Here is a 17749-nt window from a genome sequence, read left to right as displayed (position 1 = left end):
GAGGGAATGTAAAAGCCCACTGAACAAACCGAACTGGAAAGAAGGGTTGAGAAAGGCTGGTTCTTTTCTGGGCAGATAACCAGGTGCTATCATATGACAGCAGATGGTCTTGGGTTACATTATGTGAGTAAAGCTCTGCATTCATCCAACAGGAAACTCAAAATACATACCATTTAGTAACTAGTCTTAATATGCCGGGTGCTGCCCTACTCACACGACATGTACCATGTCATAGAAAACCCTGTGAGGTAGCTTTATTACTTCCACTTTGTAAGCAATGAAATTAAGACCTAAATAAGTTGTCTAGAGTTTTCCTGTGAGTTGACCTGCCCTGTGCACCTGAGCAAAAGCAAGATGACCCCAAGTTTATTACACTAAACCCCTGGCTTGATGGTCGTGGGGTTCACTACACACAGGAGTTTGGGATGGGTACATCTGTCCTTTGTCTCAAACGCAGCTGAGAGAAGTACTATGTGAATCCATTTTTTGAAAGTCAGATGTCTCAGTAATGACTGGAGCCGCGATCCCTAGATTCTTAAATGGGGGAGCTGATGGGGGTATCAGAACCCCGCAGCCACTGCAATGAGCACTGCTCCAGCTTTCACGTGCTGTGAGGGAAGAGAAAGTGAGACCCATGCCAGAGGAGCTTTCCTTTCATGTTATAAAATCTCCTTTACTCACACAAACAGGCACTCCCCTGATTTTTAACAGCTAACATTTGAGGGTTGGCCCATCCACACCAGGGTGCAATCACCTTGGCTCACGAGGCAAATGAAGAAAGAGACGAACAGTGTTAGGATCACAGCTTTCAAAATATGCAAGTGTAAAACCCAGGTGCACAAAGACATCTGCGGTTTGCTGGTAAGTCGTAAATAACAGGCCCTTCTGGGACAAAAGGCTTTATCCCAAAAGCCTTTAGCATTTCCCAGTTTCTGTGATATAAATACTCCTAATCTTCCCACCATATCTGATTTCAGGCTACCAACTTGATGTCACTGAGTGTTGGGGAAGGGGCTTTGAAAAGAGTTGCCTTCAGTGGGCTCTTGTGAGAAAGTGCACTCCAGCCCACAGGGCCTCTGGTGTACCCCTGGACTGACTGCTCTCCACACACATCCACCCACAAATGTCCTGGACTGTCAACAAGGCTGTACTGAGCAAACCCTGCCCCCTAGTGGTCAGAGGCGAGAACGCCCTACTTAGACTGGACTGCAGTTGTCCTTTCCCCTCCAGGATACCAACCAACACTTCCTGGTTCCGAGGTTCTTTGCTGCAATCAATTCCACTAGAGATAATCTTGTTCCCACATATTTTCCTACATCCTTTTAAGCTTCTTCTTTACTTCTCTCAGTTTTCCAATTCGTGCCCACTAATCTAGGACTATTTATTTTCCTCTCCGTCTCTTCTCTCCATCTGTGAGCCGAAGAGTTACCCTGATCATGACTAATAAGAACAATGTATATCATACATCCGTGTAGGATAAAAACAGGTGCCCTGAAATTAAATTAGAAATGAGCAAATTAGTCACCAGCCTCTAAAATATTTTTATTCTCTGAAGATCCCACCAAAATTTCTGATCAAATCTCTACCTAGCAACTCTGATCAAAATTTCTTCCCTTTCATCATCAGGATAGAGATATATATTCCTAAGATTTCTATTTTTACAGTGATGTTGGTCTGGGACTATTATAATGGCGTTTTTTTTTCTTATTTCTTTTCATTGCTATCATATACTCTACTGCAAAGAACTTTTAGAAGCTGACCTGGGGAACTAAATCTTTCAAAACTATTAATCAAGGTGAATGGCCGCAGTCTATTAATCTATTAATGTGAAAAGTATATTTGGGGCTCTAAATAACCAAATCAAAAATATACTTTAACTACATGTTTTATTTCAGAGCTTCAAATTTCAGTCCTTTGAATACCTTCCTTATCATATTTGTCATGACCACCTACAACCTGCAGTACTACTCCATACTTGTCTCCAAAATGACTCTCATTTTAACCTAAATAAAGCCATATAAAATGCAAGCTTTAAACCACTACCATAAATGGAGAACTTGGATCACTTGCCAAAAAAAAGTTATCCCTTAGCACATTTTATGACAGACCTGTGCTGACACCTCCACAATCATCTCTCACGCCAACAGGGGTACACATAGCGTTTTTGGGGACACTGTATTATTTGAATTGGTGTGTAAATTGGGAACAACAGGTGCTTCCTGAGACACAAAATCTCTCAGAGAAACAATAAATGGGGGCCCCAGCAGGGACCCAATTCCAAGCCAGCTGGCCGAGCAGCCCCTGGGATGAGATTTTTGGGCCCTGAAGGACCTCAGAGACTAGCTACTTAAGCCAGCTCTTCTTTCTTATACAGGGCTCCAGACACAAGACACTCCCCTTTAGCAGAGCAAATAACCTTGGCAACTTTTACACTGCAAATACAACTTATAAAGGAAATGAAAATCTGATAGAGAAAGAAATCTGATAGAGAAAAGTGTTTTAAAACTGTTGCTTGGATTTAGTTTAAATTACATGAAATTGTAAATACCTTTAAAAGCACATTCTGACCTACAATACCAAAGAGCTGGGAGAAGGTTTAATAGGAGAAAGGAAAGAAGCAAAGTGCACTGATGAGGGGAGAGGGAGCCCTGAAAAAATTTACCTACTTCTAATTATAGACTTTGCTGGATTAGCAGTTTTGACAAGGGCCGATCTCATCTGATGCTCAGATGGCCAGGAAATTGCAGTCCCATCTAAGGGCAGGAACAGAAAAAGCAGAATGGAGCTAGAAATGGAAGAGACTTCTTAAGGAGCCAGGGATAGAAGGATCGGCATGCCAGAGGTGAGAGATTACAAAACCCATCTGCACAGTGCGATACACTCACCTACACCATCCACAATAGCCCAGGGAAGCAGGTAGGAAGTGTGTACACTATAATCATAGTACACTAAAGCTCAGAGAGGTTAGGTGAGTTTGCCAAGGTCACAAAGCACTGGAGATACAGAGTACAGGGGAGATGCTTTCCTGCTTCTAGATTTGGTATTCTTGCCTTTGTGCTAGACTGTGTCAGGCTGGAGGGTTATAGGGACTGGAAGCTGTTAAAATCAGAAAGAGAAGATAATTCAGCACTAAATGAGAAATTTGAGTCAAATGTATTTAAAAGATGCTTGTGGGTCCTCACCTGCTACAACATCTCTGAACATGGCTTGGAAAGCTGGGAAGTAGCTGCTCTGAAGCTTGTCCAGAAGCCCTGCCATGCCCCTCACCTTTATTGCTCTCAGTTGATTATAAATGTATTCCAGATCCTCATACCTGCAATACCATGGAGAAGAGTGAATGCAGGTAAACATCAGGAAACCCAAGTTACACCGTGATGACCCACCCCCAGACAGACAGAGAGAGGAGGCCTGCCCCAGGGTGCTTCTGCAGAGACCACAATCCAGCCCAAAGAGCCAGGGCATCTGTTCCCAGAGCAGCGAGGGCAAAAGCCTCAGTCTGGAACACAGGTTCAAAGGGGCATCTCCAGGAGGTAACAGCAGGGAATACTGCTGTGACCATCTGGTGGCTCAAAAGCTTGGCATCTGGAGGTCATTAGCTCTTGCAGTAAGGTTTGGGATGGGGTGAGAGAGGTGTGGTTGTCACAGCAAAGCTGCTGGAGACAGGCACCGCAGGAGGTCAGCAGAATGGTCAGGAACCAGGCAAGAGGATGGGGCATCTCCCCACGGGGTGCAGATGGGGCTGGAGCCCTACAGCCATGCCTGGTCACGTGACATGCAAGGATGGGGACATCTGCCTCAAACATCTGTCTGTCTCCTTTTGAGTAAAAGACTAATCAGCATAGTGATAAACAGGGGCAAGGAAATGGGGAGGAAGAGGGGAATGGGCAGGAGCAGTAATTAGGTCTTTCTGGAAATTGGGACTGGGACACAGTGGATGACAGACTTTCAGCCCTACTGAGCACTGCCTGGAACCTAGGTGAGGGTGTGTGGCAGTGAACTGCCAAAACCCCTCTCTTTCTCCAGATTCTTACAAGAAATATGTGCATACTAACTGTCCAAGTAGACAAGTAAAAGAAAGTAGGAAAGGGAGTTAATTTTACATGCAGTTCAAAGGGCCTTGAAGAAATGTCAGAAGATACACTGGCTGTAGCTCAGGAAAGGAGGCATGACTACTCAGTCTTGGGGGAAGTGTCTTCTCCCGGGGCACAGAAAAACTACACTGACTCAAATGACTCTGGACTGTTTGCTCTGGGGGTCGGGGGGGACAACCAGATCAGTGGCTGCTCCCCCGGGGCCATTAGCCTCTATGAGACCCCGCTCCCCAGGGTGTGAGCATGTGCCTACCTGTTCCTCCAGAACTCCAGCTCCACCTTAGGGGTGGGGTTCTCCCCCTGATGGAGCGGCTGGGAAGATTCTCTCTTTAGCACCACCTGGATTTGGTGGCTCCACTGAATCACTGCAGACTCAATGGCGTAGATGACTGATTTATCTGCAGAATCCAGGCTGTGAAAAACACAACACATCTCCTGGGACACTGGAAACAGCTTAACTCTGCTGTCCCCCCTCCCAAACAGAATCCCAAATCTTTAAAAAAATAGGTGGGAAATTCCGTGTAGTCCATGCATTCTTTATTTTTTTTTTTTTTTTTGGTTTTGTCTTTTTGCCATTTCTTGGGCCGCTTCCTCGGCATATGGAGGTTCCCCGGCTAGGGGTCTAATCGGAGCTGTAGCCACTGGCCTATGCCAGAGCCACAGCAACGCGGGATCCGAGCCACATTTGCGACCTACGCCACAGCTCACGGCAATGCCGGATCCTTAACCCACTGAGCAAGGGCAGGGATTGAACCCGCAACCTCATGGTTCCTAGTCGGATTTGTTAACCACTGCGCCACGACAGGAACTCCAGTCCACGCATTCTTAACTTTGGTTGGGTAAGAGACTCCTTGAGATCCTGCTGAATAGCATTGAGAACTATGTCTAGACACTCATGTTGCAACAGAAGAAAGGGTGGGGGAAAAAATGTAATTGTAATGTATACATGTAAGGATAACCTGACCCCCTTGCTGTACAGTGGGAAAATAAAAAAAAAAAAGAAAAAAAAATTAAAAAAAAAAAAAAAGATACTCCTTGAGTAGCCACTGTGAAGTCCAGATACTCCCCAGACGAGCTGCCTGTGCATGCATGTGTACACAGTTATTCAAACAGTCACTCAAGATTCAGGGGGGCTCACCAGCGTTATGAAGGCTGGGTTAGGAACTTCAGATCCTATCAGTTCTGTCAGTGCAGGAGTCCACTGGACAGAAAGCATCCCGATGACCACCCAACCCTTGCTTGAGTCCCACCGAGGCCAGCCAGCTCCCTACATGACAAGGCAGAACATTCCACAGGAGATCAGCTCTTCCTGAGAGAGAGAGCCTGTCTCAGCTTTGGACCACGTCTGCCTCCCTCCCAATCCCTGTGGTCTAAGCACTGACCCCTACAGCAAGAGACAACAGGTTACTTCCTCCTCCGCAAGGAAAGCCCTCAGACCTCTCAACATTACTGCACTTTGTTCTCACTTTTCTGGTGAAGGATGGAATTCCCAAGCATTCTCCTTCACACACTTTTTAAATAAATTAAGTAACCTAACTAGCGATGTTTGGAAGGGACTAAAAATCAAAAATACCTTTTGGTTGCCTCTTCACAAAGTCTGAACTGACAATTGTTCACACCAAGAACCCAGGACACAGGTGAAAGAGAATCTATCATTTGCATTTTCGTCTCAGAAGCCCACCTTCAGCTCATTTAATTAGATTCGTATTTGCTGAGCAGTGATATGGCACAAGTGATTACGGATGGTATTAAAGGGAGAAGACATTCACCTCCCTGAAATATGATCCAGCCTTTTGGGAAATTATCAAATTTGAGCAAAGAGAGACAAAACTCAGCAATGATTACATATACATACACTGAATGCTATTATGTTAAAATAGAAAAGGAACAGGAAAATAATTTGAATTTATTTTGAAAATTGTGTACTTTTATTAAACTGCAGTAAGTTTTCCAGTTAACTGGGAAATTGCTTCAAATTATATATGTAGCAGATGACTTCCAACAGCCAAAACTCATTGTAAAGTGCATTGCTGTCCCATGTATTACTTATTCTTCAGCTCAAATCATGGGCCCTAAATACACAATGATGACATAATACATTCAGAAACCCCCAGCAACAGGGCAGAGCAAACTTATGTAGGAAGGTGGCCTGTTGCCACAACACTGGATAAAAGATGATTCGGTGATTAGAAAATACTATTTAGATACACAGGTTGGCTTGAAAGAAAAGTAAAAAATTTCCGCAGGACAGAAGCAAAGGTTGCTCATTGCAGGAATGGTAAGTAGAAGGGGAGGGTGGGTATCAGTCCTACAAGGAGAAGAAGGGGCTTTAATACCTACCCAGGCACAGGAGGCAAGGACTTCAAGCCTCAACAAAGCCAGATTTGTTTCTATTTAAAAAAAAAAAAAAATCCCCAGGACCTGAAAAAAGTCTCCAGCTGCTAGGGGAGGAGGGGCTGGAACTGTGACATTATGTGCCGGGTAAATGCTGGGAAGAGGCGTGCTGTCTCCCAGACTGGACCTGGGTCGTGGCCAATGATGAGACACTGTCCTGATAAGCACAACACTGATCCAGTGTAGCTGCTCTCAGCCCTGAAATAATTCTGAGTGGGAAAAAAGGCCATGTTGCTGTGATAGCCTTAAAAGACTTCAGGCAGAGGGACTGGGGCAAGGGTAGTAATCAGCACAAAACATACACTGCGAGGATGTTGGCAAACAGAGCAGACAGCGGGCTTGTGTGCAGAACGAGGAGACGAGCAGAGCCGGGAACAGCAAAGTCGTAAAGAAAACATTCCGATAAACCAGCTTCTCCCCTATCTCAGAGGCCCATATGGCCAGGCTGCTGGTACTTACATGGTCTCACTTTCAGAATCCACAAGTTCCATTTTTTCTGAGCCTACTGGAAGAGGCAGCAAAGTTTTCCCCTTCACTTGCTCAAGGAGAACCAGGAGGTCACCCTGGAGGCTGTGGGCATGTCGCTGGACATCTAGACATACCACCTGGGGCCAGTCTAGGTGATTCTTCTCGTTGGTCAAGACGGGGATGACAATCTGGAACAGATGTGCACAGAAAAGTTGGGTAACTTCCGAGACCTTAAATAAAGACTATTCTGAGAAAGGTTGAGAGAGTTACACACAGCCTTTTGCAGGTCCCTCTCCTGTAAGGCCTAATTTTTTTTTTTTTTGGTCTTTTTGCCTTTTCTAGGGCCACTCCTACAGCATATGGAGGTTCCCAGGCTAGGGGTCTAATTGGAGCTACAGCCGCTGGCCTACACCAGAGCCATAGCAACGAGGGATCCCAGCCGCGTCTGCAACCTACACCACAGCTCACGGCAACACCGGATACTTAACCCATCGAGCAAGGCCAGGGATCGAACCTGCAACCTCATGGTTCCTAGTCAGATTCATTAACCACTGCACCACGACAGGAACTCCAAGGCCTAATTATTAATAACCAACTTATGTACTATCTTGACATCGGGTAAAGTCAGGAGGGCCTCGAATAGCCTACTCACAAGTCGCCTTACTTGCTCTGCTCCTGCATTTATGGTCCCCTGGTCAAACAGTCCCCCTTATCAAGGGGACCAGGAAGAGCTGTGGCTTACCCCAAGTTGCAGGCTTCAATTCCTTGCCAGCCAGTGGAATATTCAAGCCAATTCCAGGCCGCTATAGGCATCAGTGGGTACCACACTCTCTCCATACTATGGAGCTTGCCTCCCAAAGTCACAGGTGGTTTATTCTGTTCCCAAGCGCAACCTCCACGTGGCCCTGCCTGGCACAGAGTCCTCCTCTTCTGGCCTGTATCTGGGCTAATAACCTGCTGGCAGTCTCGTCTGTCCAGTGTGTATGTTCAGCCAACCCCGGGATAGGGGAGAAATCCCTCCCTCATCAACAGGATGAACAAGAGGTGACCGAAACTGTCACAAAGGCAGGCAAAGAGGCACAAAACAGGACACATGCAGGTAAACATGGCCCTCTGTCCACTGGTGGTACGTGAGGGCATTTTAAAGAAGAGACCAAGTTAAGGGTCCTGAATCTTTGTGTAGGGGTGAGCTGGTTTTGGCTACCCAACATAGTCCCTCTTTTCTTCAGCCCAGGTCCTGGACTCATCTCCAGGTCCAGAAATGGACTTATGAGCAAATCGGAACCGGTAAGAGCCAGGCCAAAATCTCTCGTCTGGACTTTTCAAAGAGAAGCTTTTTCTTTCTTTGAGTCAGGAACAATGGTGGCCATCTCTTCTTCTGAGGCCATCTGAAGCCTCAGAATAGGGTCAATATGGAGAAGACAGAGTTTATAGATGGAGGGAAAAAAAAAACAGGTCCTTTGACATCATTTGAGCTCCTGAATCGAGCTGCTCTAGAAATGTCTGAGCTGATTTAAATTGAGATTTCTAATACTGGCAACTTAAAAATGTGTAATTCATGCAACTCACTAGGAACCGCTGCTTACAACTAATGGAAAGGGAATACTCGAAAGAAAAACAGATGATTAGGCAATGTGATAAGGAGCTGCCAAGTAAATAATGAGAATAAGGACTCATATGGTTGGTTGGGTTCTATATATAACCAGTAAGTCCATGTGACAATGAAATAGAATGCCTGGACCCAGCACATGAAATCCAAGAGAATTCTCCTTGCCTGGTCTGTCTGGAAGCAACCACTGAACTGCAAACTTACAACTGCAGGTGAACAGGGAGTGCAGAAAGATAAAAGGTCACAAGTCGAGCTCTACTCATATTCATGTGAAGAAAGGACCTCGTGGACCCAGGGCAGGAGGCTAACAGGGCAGAGGGGATGACAGGAATTTTTCTAGGACTTAAAAAGCAGGACTGTATCTTAGTTGATCCATATACACTCACAGTCCTCCTTTGGGTCTGGCCTATGGGAAGCACTCAATAGAGATTCAGAGAATAGCTAAAGGTACACTGAAGAAAAAGTGGTGAGTTTAGGTAAAGGGCCTTGAGCAATAGGAAAAATGGTAAATATGAACTTTCTATGAAATGAATAGTCTCAGTGAATATTTATTGAGCATCTACTACATGCTAGCACTGTTCACGGTACTGGGAAGATGAAGCTTAGATTCTAGGGACGACACAGTCAATAAACAACAACAAAAATGAAGCAGGTGGGCTGAGGTGTTGTAATCATAAGTGGGAAGATTGGTGCAGCCTCCTTGAGAGGGTACCATTTGAATAAAGGCTGGGGGCAGGGGATAGGCAGAGTGCTGCACTGATCCTTGGGAGAAGTATACTGTGGGTAGAAGGAAGAGCCAGAGCAAAGGCCCTGGGATGAGAGCATGCCTAATGTGATCAAGAAGCAGTGTGGAGTGGAGGTCAGAGAAAAGTGGACAGGCTAGGCAAGAACAGCAGGGGTGAGTAAAAGGGGTCAGATCACAGGCAGCCCCACTTGTGGGATTTTGATTTTTTACTCTCAGAGGAACGGAAATCACTGAAGGGTGTTCTGCTTTTGGGGGGATCTTTTTTTGGCTGTGCCCACAGCATACGTAAATTCTCAGACCAGGGATTAAATCCAAGCTACAGCAGTGACCCGAGCCACAGCAATGACAATGCCAGACCCTTAGCTGCTAGACCACAAGGGAACTCCCCATTAAAGGGTTTTGAGCAAAGGAATGACATGGTCTGACATCTTTTTTAGTAGGATTGCTCCAGTTGCTATATTGAGAATACAGAAAAAGTTCAGGCAAAAGTGGGAAAAGAGATCAGTGAGCAAGTTATTGCTTTAATACATAAGAGAGTGGCTTGGTACCTGGGGAGTAGAGGAGGTAGTAAGAAACAGTCTGAGTCTATACAAATTTTGATGGCTCAGCCAATATGAGTTCTTAATGGATTAGTGGTGAGGTTGTGGGTAAGGGAGTCAGAGAGATCCTAAGGTTTAGGACTTGAGCAACAGGAAGAATGAAGCTGCTATTAAGGGACATGGGGAAGAATAAGGGTGGAGTAAGTTCTTTCGAGAAGACAGGGCATGAGTTCTCGGACACTTTAGAATATACCTTCTTGATTTCTAAATGGGGACATTGAATAGGGAGCTGGATATGGTAGTTGGGGGTTCAGAGAAGAAAAGGGTGGAGATAAGAAACCTGGTAGATGTCAGAGGCAGACGGTTCATAAAGCTGAAAGGGAATGAACTCCCCCCCAAGAACTGCGTATATACAGAGAAGAGATGTTCAAGGAACAAGCCCGAGGGCTTTCCAACATGAGAAAGTTGGCAAGAAGCAGGGGTATCATGAGTGGAAACAGAAGAAATGGCCATGGTGACAGGAGGACACCAAAAAGTGGTGACCTGGAAGCCAAGTGAAGAAAGTGCTTCCAGGACAGGGTCATCATGAGCTGTGCCAATGGCTGCTCACAGGTCAAGCAGGAGAAAGACTGATAAAGGGCCATGCAATTCAGTCAAGTGGAGGTCACTGGCGACATGGACAATCTTTTAATTTCTTTTCCATGCAATGTGTGTGTGGGGGCAAGAGCCGGATGAGTGAGGAAAAGGAATGGGGAACAACAAGAATAGACACATGTTCTAGACATTCTGCTTTAGACCAGACCATAGAAATGGATTGTGGCTGGTGGAAGGAATGAGGACTTTGTTTGACGGGATATATCTAGTGAAGGAGGGAAAAATAAGAATGCAGGAGAGAGGAGAAAATTGCTGGAGTGACCACCTCAAGATGAGAATGGATGAAATTCAGATCAAAAGTGGCAGTTTTACTTGTAGGGTTGGCATCAGATGACAGCATACAGTCCATCTACAGCAATGGGAGGGATGGCAGAGTATGCAAGTACAGATATTGGCAGTTGGGGTAGATGTAAGTGAGCATTTGCAGAAATTTGATTCAATTATTTCCATTTTTTTAAAAAACCAAGTAAGAAACAAATCATCAGAGAGGGAAGCCAATAGAAAAGATTATGGACATATGAAGGGGAAAATAGTGTGCAATAGTGACCAGAAAGAGCAAGGAGATAACGAATAGGAAGGAAGGGATGTCGACTGGGAAGCATGAAACGCCCGTTAAAGGTTCACAGGCGTGAATGTGGAGCCAACTTGTCTTTCTTCAGTCCCATGCAGCTTCATGAAGGCGGGTATGCAGTAGGCAGAGAGTTGGATTTCACCAGACTATGGTTATGCCAAACAAGTTTGACAAAGCAAGACAGAGGACTGATGGCAATAATGGAGCCCTGGAGCTGGGTGAGGGGGAAAGGATGTGGGTGTGGGGGAGGGACAGTGGGAAGGCAAGATCAAGGCATTACACGTCCTAGTCCTAGCAGGGTCACTGGCTTGTTACTGAGGGATCTTGGGGGTGGGAGGCAAGCTGGAAATATAGGAATAGTGTGTCGAAGAGATGCCTGAAACTGGATCGTCAGAGGGTGGTTTGGTTAAGGCAAGGCCTGGGAAATGGCATGGGAAGGGGTGGTTAAGACAGGAAGAGGGACAAGGTCACTGGAGGAGGAAGGTTCAAGGAGCCCAGAGGCCACGTTAATGGAAGGATTATTTCTGCGTCTGTTGAAACAGCCACGTATTAGGACAGAAGCAATGTTGGGGAGACTCACAGTGAGCAGGAGCCCAGTCATGGAGAACAGAGGAGAGTGCCACCAGTGGGTGACACGGCAGTGAGGGGAGAGGGTGGCTTTGTCTAAGGGCATGACCTTCCAACGGGATGGTCTGGACTCGCATCTAGAAACGGCAAGACCGGCTTGGGTCAGAGCAAGGTGACCACAAGCCCAGGTCTGAGAAGTGAGGAAGATTTTAAGTGGGGAGACAATCCCTGTCCTTTAGGGGGTACCTACAGCTCACGTAACGGAGAAGCACAAACGTCACTCCATATGGGACCCAAACCTCTGGCTCTAGTCTTTGTGCTCTGTCCCCTGAGTCCTGCTGGCTCCTCACGTTCCTCATAGAATGTTGCCTGGAGCCTGACGTACACCGGGGAGCCCATTTTCAAGGCTCTGCCTCCCGCGCTTGACCTTCAAAGGCAGAATCAGACGTTGCAGGACACAGAGTAACAGCTGTCTTCTCAGAGGCATCATGACCAGAGCACGGGGACAGCGACGAGCACGAGGGAGGGACTCCGTCACCAAGGAGTCGGCCGCGACCGCAGCCCCTGCCCTCCTCGCGTCGAGGCAGCCTGAATGCACCGCGGGGAAGACGGTTCTCGGGGTCGCCAGCCCACCTCAGCGAGCCCACCTGCCTCGCCTCTGCTCGCTGCCCAGGGAACGCCCCTGTCCCCACACCTCCGTTTCCCGCTGACAGGCCCCGGCGGGCCTCGCGGGCGGCGTCACGCTCTCACACTCCGCCCCAGGGGTCCTGACCCATCACTGGGAATTTCAGGACAAGCCTGCGAGGGGCTTGGGTGCCCGGGGAAGAGAGCGCGCCTGCTCACACCGCCCCGAGGAACCTGGCGGGAGCTGGACTGGAACCCGGCTCTGGCAGACCCTCATCCCCCGGCTCCTGGCCCCTTCACCGGAAACCAACCTACAGCCTCCCTTTCCCTCTCCTCAACGAGCCCGTCATCTCCGTCCAGAGCTGTACTTGCTCAACTAAGGCAGAGGCTGCAGAATCGCAAGGAAGCAAAGCCGAAAACACGGCCGGAACACCTCAGCCCCAAGATGGCTGCGGGCGGGCGCGCAGCGGCGTTGCGCGCCACACAGAAGCTCTGCGCACGCGCGCCCCTCCAGCCCCCCCCCCCCCCGCCCCCGCGAGCCTAGAGCTGTGTGCCCGACACTCTAGATCTTGGCGAGAATGTGCTGCTCTTTGAGCAGGTTCCCTGGTCAAAGGACAGTTTCTGCTCTGCTGAACCTGGTTTCTTTCAACTGGCAGGAGCAGAGCGGCACTGGACAAGGGAAGGACCCAGTTGGTGGTCCAACCCGAGACTGGAAAGGGTGGGTGCCACGCTCTCAAACCCCAAACCCAAACTTCAAAAACGGCATCCAAGTTCTAGAGCGCTAGGGAAAGGAACTTGGCAGCAGTGAATAAAGGGACTGGGAGGAGAAAGAAACGGAGCAGGAGGGCTGGTTACTAAATTCTGTTGCTTCTTCCTTGGAAACACTTCCTGGATGCGTTTGTTTACCTTGTACAAGTGTAATGGGACAAAAACAAAGTTTAAAATTCTTTTGAAAATCTTTAAAAGTTTATTAGAGTATATTTGACTTACAAGGTTGTGTTAGTTTCAGCTGTAGAGCAAAGCGAGTTCGTTATACATACACGCATATCCATTCCTTTTCAGATTCTTTCCCCATGTAGGTTATTACAGAGCATTGAGTAGCGATCCCTGTTCTATGCAGTAGGTCCTTGTTACATATCTGTTTTATGTATAGTAGTGTGTATTTGTTAATCCAAAGTTAAAATAGCTTCATTCACCTGTGTAACATCACCCCCTATCCTGACACATACACACACAAGGAAGTCTTCTTTCAGCCAGGTGGGATATTTTTGGCTTGAGTGCTGCTTTTCAGGGAGATGTTGTGAAGAGCCAGCTCTGGGGCCAGGTGCTGATCCACAGGTGGAAATGAGAGTGGGCAGGACAGCTGGGAGGGGAGGAGGGACTCAAGTGGATGAGGGAGGTGAGCAAGGGCCTGAAGGGGGAATGGATCAGCTTCAGGACATGTAAAAAGCAGATGGGACAGGAGGAGTGGTTGTGTGCACGGGGAATTGCTGTTAGAGATTTTGAGAAATGCAAGTAAAGGCCTGGAGCTATTTCAAAAATAACTTTATTTTGATTTTTAAAATAGATAATGTGGTGCAAAATTTTAAAGTACAAAAGCTTTACAGTGGAAAGTTAAGGCTTCTCCCTACCCTGTACCTCAGTCACCCAGTTCCTTGGGCCTGTTGGGATTACTGCTAATAAATGTCCTTCCTCCCTCCCTTCCCTCCTTTCTCTTTTTAGCAGAAATGGTAGTGTACTCTACATACAATTCTGCACCTTAAAAAAAATTATCTTAAATTGCAGCATTACTCACAATAGCTAAGACATAAAAGAAACTTAAAGGTCCATACCTGGATGAATGGGATAAAAAGATGTGGTTTATATACATACAATGAAACGTTATTCGGCCTTAAAAAGGAAGAAGATTCTCTCATATGCTATCTTGAGAATGAACCTTTTTGAGGACATTGTGCTGAATGAAATACACCTGTCACTGGAAGACAACTACTGCTTGACTCCACTCACCTGAGGTACCTAGAAAGGTCAAGGTAACAGACACAGAACTAGAATGTGGTTTCCAGGGTGGAGGGAGGGGAAGGTGGGAGTTGTTCAGTTGAGTGTAGAGTTTCAGTGAGGCAGAATGGGGGCAGTTCTGGGGACTTGCCACGCAGTAACAGGCAGTAGTTGACAGTACTCTATGTATGCTTAGAAACTGTTGACAGAGTGAATTTTATAGTTTGTTTGTTTTTTTGGAACCACAATAAGAAGAAAATTATCTTAAGGACTGCACCATATCAATCATTCCTTTTAATAGTAGATGAGCCTTAACTCCTTCACCCAGGCCCCTATGGCTGAACATTCAGTTTGTTTCCAGTCTCCTTCAATGCACCAATGAGAAGTCTTAAAACATTTAAGAGTGTAAAGAGGCTTAAAATTACTTTTGCTCCATGGACTACATTTCCTTGGTCATAATCCCTCTGGGATGGACCCCCTATCCTCCACATGTTCCATCTGTCTCTGAACCTTGGTTCAGTCTGCTCTCCAGACTTTAAAAGTTACCCTGCTCTCTGTTTATCCTAATCCTTCTCCTGGTTCAGAGCCCATTCAACACTGGAGGCTCTTGGAAGGCATGCATATGTATATCCTCTGAACCGCAAAACACTGCTTCCCTTTTTTCCCATATCAATAAGCCTTTTTTATCCTGTAAATTAAAATCTATTCATCCATTTTGCATTTTGTTTATCTTATTTTCTTTTTTAAAGTTTTCAAACTTTTTTGTTGAAATATTTACAACTTTGTCTTAGTTTCAGGTATACAGCAACGTGATTCATATATATATATATATATATATATATACACACACACACATATATATTCTTTTTTAGATTCTTTTACATCATAGGTCATCTTAAGATACTGGGTATAGTTTCCTGTACTATACCAGTAGGTCCTTGTTGGTTATCTGTTTTATATATAGCAATGTGTATATGTTAATCCCAAACTAATTTATCCCTACCCCCCTTTCCCCTTTGGTAAACCGAAGCACCTCTCTCTGTCATCATTGTTCAAGAGAGAATTTGATCCAAGCTTGGATTCCTGCAGGGATGATGTTCAGACAACACATCACAGTAAAGCCGTCCTGCTTGTTAAAATATTGAAACACTTCCCTGTCTACTAAGAAGCCTAGCTTCCTCAGACCCTTAGGGCTCCGCTGCCACCCAGACCCTTCTTTGGAATTCCCCTCCCCAGCGCTTTCTAATGAAGCAATCAAAGGCCTAATACCTCACAGGGCAGGGAGCCTCCAGTACCTGGCTCTAGCACTGGGGTCAACTTTGGGTAAGCTCCACCTCCACCCCAGTCACACTAGTTTTAAATATTATATATATATGAGGTGAACTTCATGGATGTGATCTGATCTTTATTTCTTTGGTGTTTCCCACAGCACCTATCACAGGAAACAGCACAAAGGCAGTGCATCAAGCTTTCAGAAGCACGCACATTCAACTTCCAGGGAAGTTTACCCCCAGTCCAGAAAGGTGGAAATGTCCCGGGCATCTTTCCCGAGCATCTCTGCACTCTGGAGGCTTCTGCGATGGTGCCACCAAAGCACTCCATAATCCACACTGCAGGAGATCTTCCTCTCTGCCCTCCAGGCAGGCCCTCCAAACGCCTGTTGGACATTTCCAATTGGATGTCCCAGCTTCTTACCTGGGGGCACAGAGCTGACCTCTGCTTCATGAAACAGATGAAAATCAAAACCAAACCACCTCTTCTTTTTAAACTCTTCTCCAGAAGTAAATAGTTTATAGCCTTTCACCTCCTTCACCTCGCCGAGTCACTGGAAATGCCCCCTGGTCCACCACTCCCTGTCTTTGCAGTACCAGTTTACGGGGCGGGCGGGGGGGGGGGATTCAGAGGTAGCGCTTCAAAAAAAGGGGTCAGGACCCAGGCCCTCTTCAGACTCTAGCCTCCTCTTGACTTCGGCATGAACCCAAACCGGGAATGAGGCAAGTCCCCAGAGGTCCTGACTCTCACTCGGCCCCGGCTCACATTTCCCCCAGCTCCCACGTCACATCTCGCCCCCACCTCCCAGAGGTCAGCCTAGGGTCCGCTTCCCGCCAGCTCCACCTCTGCAACCTCGACTCCGCCCCCGCCCCATTTCACCCGCAACTCCTCCAACTCAGCCCCAGCCTCCGCTCCCCATGGCCCCACCCCTCCCTCTGGCCCCGCCCCCGGCCCCGCCCCTCTTCCTCTCCCACTCCCCAGCTGCAGCCATCGCGGGGCTCTCGACCCGCCCTCACCTCTGAGAAGAACGCGGCCAGGTGCTCCAGCGGCGCGGCAGGCAGGTCGCCGCACAGCACTGCTCCGCGGAGGCTGTCGGGCCCCGGCGGCTCGGGCCTGGTGCGCAGGAAAAAAAGGCCCTTAGCGCGAGATGGACCGGCCTCGGGTCCCGCGTCCAGCCCCGGGCGCACCGCCAGGCCCCCGGGCCCGGTGCGGACCACCAGCAGCGGCCTCGGCCCCTCCGCGGCGCCGCAGCCCAGGAAGTCGTGCAGCAGCTGCCTCGCTTCGGCCGAGCCCGCGCAACGCTCCCAGGCGTCCGCAGCCGGCCGCAGGCTCCGGGCGACGTAGGCCCCCAGGAGTCGCAGCCGCGGGTCGGCGCCGGGCTCACCGTCCGCATTCTCCTCAGCCAGCTCGGCCCGCTCCTCGGCGCTCGGCATTGCGCGCGAACTGGCTGCAGCAGTTTCCCGGGCGACGGAGACGCGGCCTGGACTACCTCCTCTGCTCCCCTCCCATTGGCCACTTGACTTCCGTTCCCGCCCCCTCCGGTCCAATAAGGTAGGAGAGCCGCGGCGAGGGGAAAGGGGCGGGGTTGCGTCGCTATTGCTAGGAAACCACCTGAGGCTTGAGTTCGTGGCTAAACTCGTGGGTTGGAGGTGCTTGTGGGTGACTGTCCAGGGCGGTGGCTTATTGATGAGGTGCGTGGAGGTCAAGGATATAAATGTCGTTAAGAAGCCTGCTGGCTGAGGTCAGATGAAATTCTTTAGAGGTCTCCAGACACCGAATGTATTACGGTTCTCTGCAATCGGTTCTTAAATCCAGCAAAGCACCATTAAACATGTAGGATGTGGAGGCTCTTTAAATTTTATCTAATAAAAATTTTTAATGAAAATTAAAAAATAGAATATTCAGAGCCTCCCTATCCTGACCTATGTCTGGATCTTGTGTTCAAAAAGGGATAATGTGGAGTTCCTGTTGTGGCTCAGCGGAAACAAATCTGACTAGTGTCCATGAGGACGCAGATTCGATCTCTGGCCTTGCTCTGTGGGTTAAAGATCTGGCATTGTAGTGAGCTGTGGTGTAGGGTGGCAGCTGCAGCTCCGATTTGACCCCTAGCCTGGGAACCTCCGTATGCCGAGGGTGCTGCCCAAAAATGAAAAAAAAGAAAAGAAAAAAAAAAAGGATAATGTGAAGCACCTTTCCTGACCTCAGAAATTAGCATTTGTC

General features: G+C 47.7%; 1 protein-coding gene across 10 annotated transcripts in view; it reads right to left on the bottom strand.

Annotated features, from left to right (window-relative positions):
• The window catches only part of DNAH9 (dynein axonemal heavy chain 9), a 321249-nt gene extending 303918 nt beyond the window's left edge, over positions 1 to 17331 (bottom strand). For 3 of the 10 annotated variants that reach the window (XM_021067887.1, XM_021067885.1, XM_021067886.1), the window contains exons 1-4: positions 16546 to 17326; positions 6945 to 7141; positions 4345 to 4503; positions 3183 to 3313 (exon numbers count right to left, since the gene is read on the bottom strand). In XM_021067887.1, the coding sequence (XP_020923546.1) occupies positions 3183 to 3313; positions 4345 to 4503; positions 6945 to 7141; positions 16546 to 16962 (904 nt within the window). In that variant the 5' untranslated portion in view covers positions 16963 to 17326. Of the gene's footprint in view, positions 1 to 3182; positions 3314 to 4344; positions 4504 to 6944; positions 7142 to 7695; positions 12556 to 16545 lie in introns of those variants that run through there. The other 7 variants (XR_002337369.1, XM_021067882.1, XM_021067884.1 and 4 more) reach the window with 5 other exon arrangements.

This window comes from Sus scrofa, chromosome 12, assembly GCF_000003025.6.
Source record: "Sus scrofa isolate TJ Tabasco breed Duroc chromosome 12, Sscrofa11.1, whole genome shotgun sequence".
Classification (NCBI taxonomy): domain Eukaryota; kingdom Metazoa; phylum Chordata; class Mammalia; order Artiodactyla; family Suidae; genus Sus; species Sus scrofa.
This window is presented reverse-complemented; position numbering and strand designations above follow the sequence as displayed.